Source organism: Lathyrus oleraceus, chromosome 6, assembly GCF_024323335.1.
Source record: "Lathyrus oleraceus cultivar Zhongwan6 chromosome 6, CAAS_Psat_ZW6_1.0, whole genome shotgun sequence".
Classification (NCBI taxonomy): domain Eukaryota; kingdom Viridiplantae; phylum Streptophyta; class Magnoliopsida; order Fabales; family Fabaceae; genus Lathyrus; species Lathyrus oleraceus.
The window spans coordinates 79791634-79794776 of NC_066584.1; the positions used below are offsets into that span (position 1 = coordinate 79791634).

The 3143-nt window shown below is 30.2% G+C and overlaps 1 protein-coding gene across 1 annotated transcript; it reads right to left on the minus strand.

Annotated features, from left to right (window-relative positions):
- Positions 1-285: 285 nt before the first annotated feature.
- On the minus strand, positions 286-2788 carry LOC127092463 (ABC transporter G family member 35). Its single transcript, XM_051031340.1, has 7 exons — positions 2041-2788; positions 1670-1719; positions 1410-1569; positions 1229-1305; positions 1069-1122; positions 407-612; positions 286-318 (listed from the first exon to the last, which is right to left on the minus strand). Exons 3-6 carry the CDS (start codon positions 1468-1470, stop codon positions 463-465), a joined length of 342 nt encoding a protein of 113 aa, XP_050887297.1. The 5' UTR covers positions 1471-1569; positions 1670-1719; positions 2041-2788; the 3' UTR covers positions 286-318; positions 407-462.
- Between the last annotated feature and the right edge of the window lie 355 nt (positions 2789-3143).

The following is a 3143-nucleotide window of genomic DNA, read 5'->3' on the forward strand; positions in this document are numbered from 1 at the left end:
TATATGCCATTTTGGCCTTTTTTCTACCAATTTTTGGCTAACAAATATATATATATATATACCAATTCAAACCAATTTTGCCTTAAATGTATCAAAATATATACAAATTTATGTACACATTTACAAGTCATAACATATACTACAAATGTACACATTAATTACACAAATTTATGAACAAACATTGAGCTTTATCAAAATTAAACTAAATATTTGTACTAATCACCATGTTAATGCCTATTATTAGGTTGCCATGGCAGTAGTAGCGGCTTCAAGCAGCCTCCTAGCATCTGTGTCGTGTTCAGGTAACTCTGCAGGGGTCTGCCAAAAATTACAAGCAAGGAATTAATTGTTATTAAACTCCTTTAAGAGCAAGGAATGGATAGTTATTTAAAAACAACAAATATACCTTTCCATATAAGTTTTCCTTTGTGGCTGATGCACCATTAGAAAGCAACAACCTAATTACATCAGCATGCTCACCTCTTGCAGCATGATGAAGAGGCTGCAAAAATAGGAGATAACCTGTGTGACACGTTTCTTTTGGCCACCAGATACACCTCTATGCATCTCATCTCCCACTATGGTGTCCTTACAAATATCAAGCCCTAAAATCTGTTTCATAACACAATAAATAATTGTGTTTAGTTACAACATAATCAAACCATTAAGCATAATAGTTAGCGATAGTTATGTTACTTGCAAATGAACCAAACTACATTACATTATTACATTATGATAGTCACTATATAGTTATTTGATTAAGATCGGACGAATTAAAATCGTAAATAATTATATAAATTTATATAGGACATTGATGTTTTTTTAAGGTGAGACATACTTTAACAATAATATCTTAAAAGAATCACAATGTAGGGTAGGTGAATGAAAATTTATGCAAAGGTAATATACTTTTTTTCTTAGTGACTAAGCCTTATTCATAAAAAAGACAAAATTTGGCTGGTGGGAGTAGTTTAAAAATATAACTTTTCTAAAAAGTCATTAGTTGTTATTTTATATTCCCACTCATTTTAAGTGAAACATAAAATGTTGGAAGAAAAATAAACTTACTTTTAAAGTATAATCAGTAATGAGACTACTTTCTGTTCCTTTCACTGCAGTAGCCTACAATACATAACAATAATTGAATTAATTTATAATGAATTATTTTATTGAATAATAATAATAATAATAATAATAATAATAATAATAATAATAATAATGAAAGTACCTTCATGAAAAGGTCAAGTTCTGCTTCAGGAAATATACCAGCTTCCTTTTCCCTTCTGGCAAGCTCACTTAATAGATCTTTAATAACATTATATAAAATAAAAATAAAATTGTTAATAAATTAATTAGACAAAAAATTTTAAAAAATGAAATTTGAATTTTGAGAGATTATTTTAAATTACCATATCTAGTTCCAACTCCTTGACATCTAGCTGAGAAATCCAATGTTTCTTTAACAGTCATTTCTCCAACATGAACATCATTTTGACTAATATATGCTGAAGTTTTTCTTGGCACAAATTCATTAAGTTTGTGTCCATTGTAAGTAATTTCTCCTTTTACCTATTCCATTAAAAAAACATATTATACCTTAAATAACATTTATTATATTTAATAAAGGTCAAATTTGTAATAAAATAAAATTTATGAGGGTGGAATGTACCCTCAATTCAGCATCCAATTTTCCAGCCAATGCCAGCAATAGGGTTGTATCTGGTGGCCAAAAGAATCAATTTCCATAAAAAATAATACAGTTTATCTAAAACAATAAAATTCATAGAGCTACAACCATGTTCACTCATCATTGGCAATTGACAATAATATATCTCACAAGTTATATATCTATCAAATAACAGTAAAAAAATAGGGTTTTGGATTCATAATTTTCTATGGAGAAGTAGGGTTTAAGAGAGAGGTAAACATTGAAGTAAAACAGAGAGTAAAGAATTATGATGTGGAAGAAGAAATTGAGAGAAAGGAGAATAGAAACGATTTGTAGCACTTATTCTTTGAAAAACCAAGCTTGATATATACCTGTATCATACTTGTTGCTATCAATATCTATGCCAATAACCCGTGATGCACCAGCACTTTTTGCACCCTCTGCAACCTGTCAAGTACAAATTATAATTAAATTACGAAGTGCATGATCAGGGTTAAGCAATGAGAAGAAAATTCACAATCCCAATCAGATAAGTGTATGACATGGCAACCGCGATAATATACATCTCCACGGATAAATATAAGATGATTTTCTAAACACACATCATGAACTCATTAGGTATGCACAGAGAGGTTAAGGTACAATACTAAATCCTATAACTCTTTCATAAAATAACAGAAAATGGACAATAGTTAAGAGTTACCAGTTGGAACACCACATCCAAGAAGACAAACTTTGTCCAAAGGAGCATCAGGATGAATCTTAGCTACACTAACATCATGAACAACAGTGTATTGACTAAAAGTAGAATCGGGCATCAGGAAACACACTAATCTCACCAACTTAACATTTATAACTCACACCAGAACATTTTAAACCTATCAAATGTGAGATTTATTACTTCAAACTTAATTAAACTAATATTCAACAATAATATCTATAAACCCATAACTAAAAAGCAAAAGTATTGCATTGTAAGAAGCAAAAGACTATGCCTTGCAAAATTCAGAATCGTGAGTGTCCTGCAACAACAAGCAATGCCAAAACTCAAACATAAATTCATGTATCCAAATTGCAAGCAGCAAACAGTGCATTCACCAATGCATATCCATGACAAAGCATCTTGACAACATTGCACAAAATATAGAGATACAAATAACAAACAATGCATCAGTCATTTGCACCCACATATCAACAATAACATTTAAGAATTTCCATTCATCACAAGGCAGTGCAAGGTTAACGTAGCAGAATTTGTGTTTTCACTAATAGTCAAAAATATTTCACTCACAATTGACAGCAATTTGCATTCTCAATCTAACAGAAAGTTGAGTTTAATGGATTAATTTCATACTAACTCAGTTCCTAACTTCTAACAGCTAACTAAACGATTTTTATAACAGAATCCAATTTCACAATTCATTCAATTAATTCAGTACCTTAAAATTCTAACCACAGCAGCTATGCGAAGACT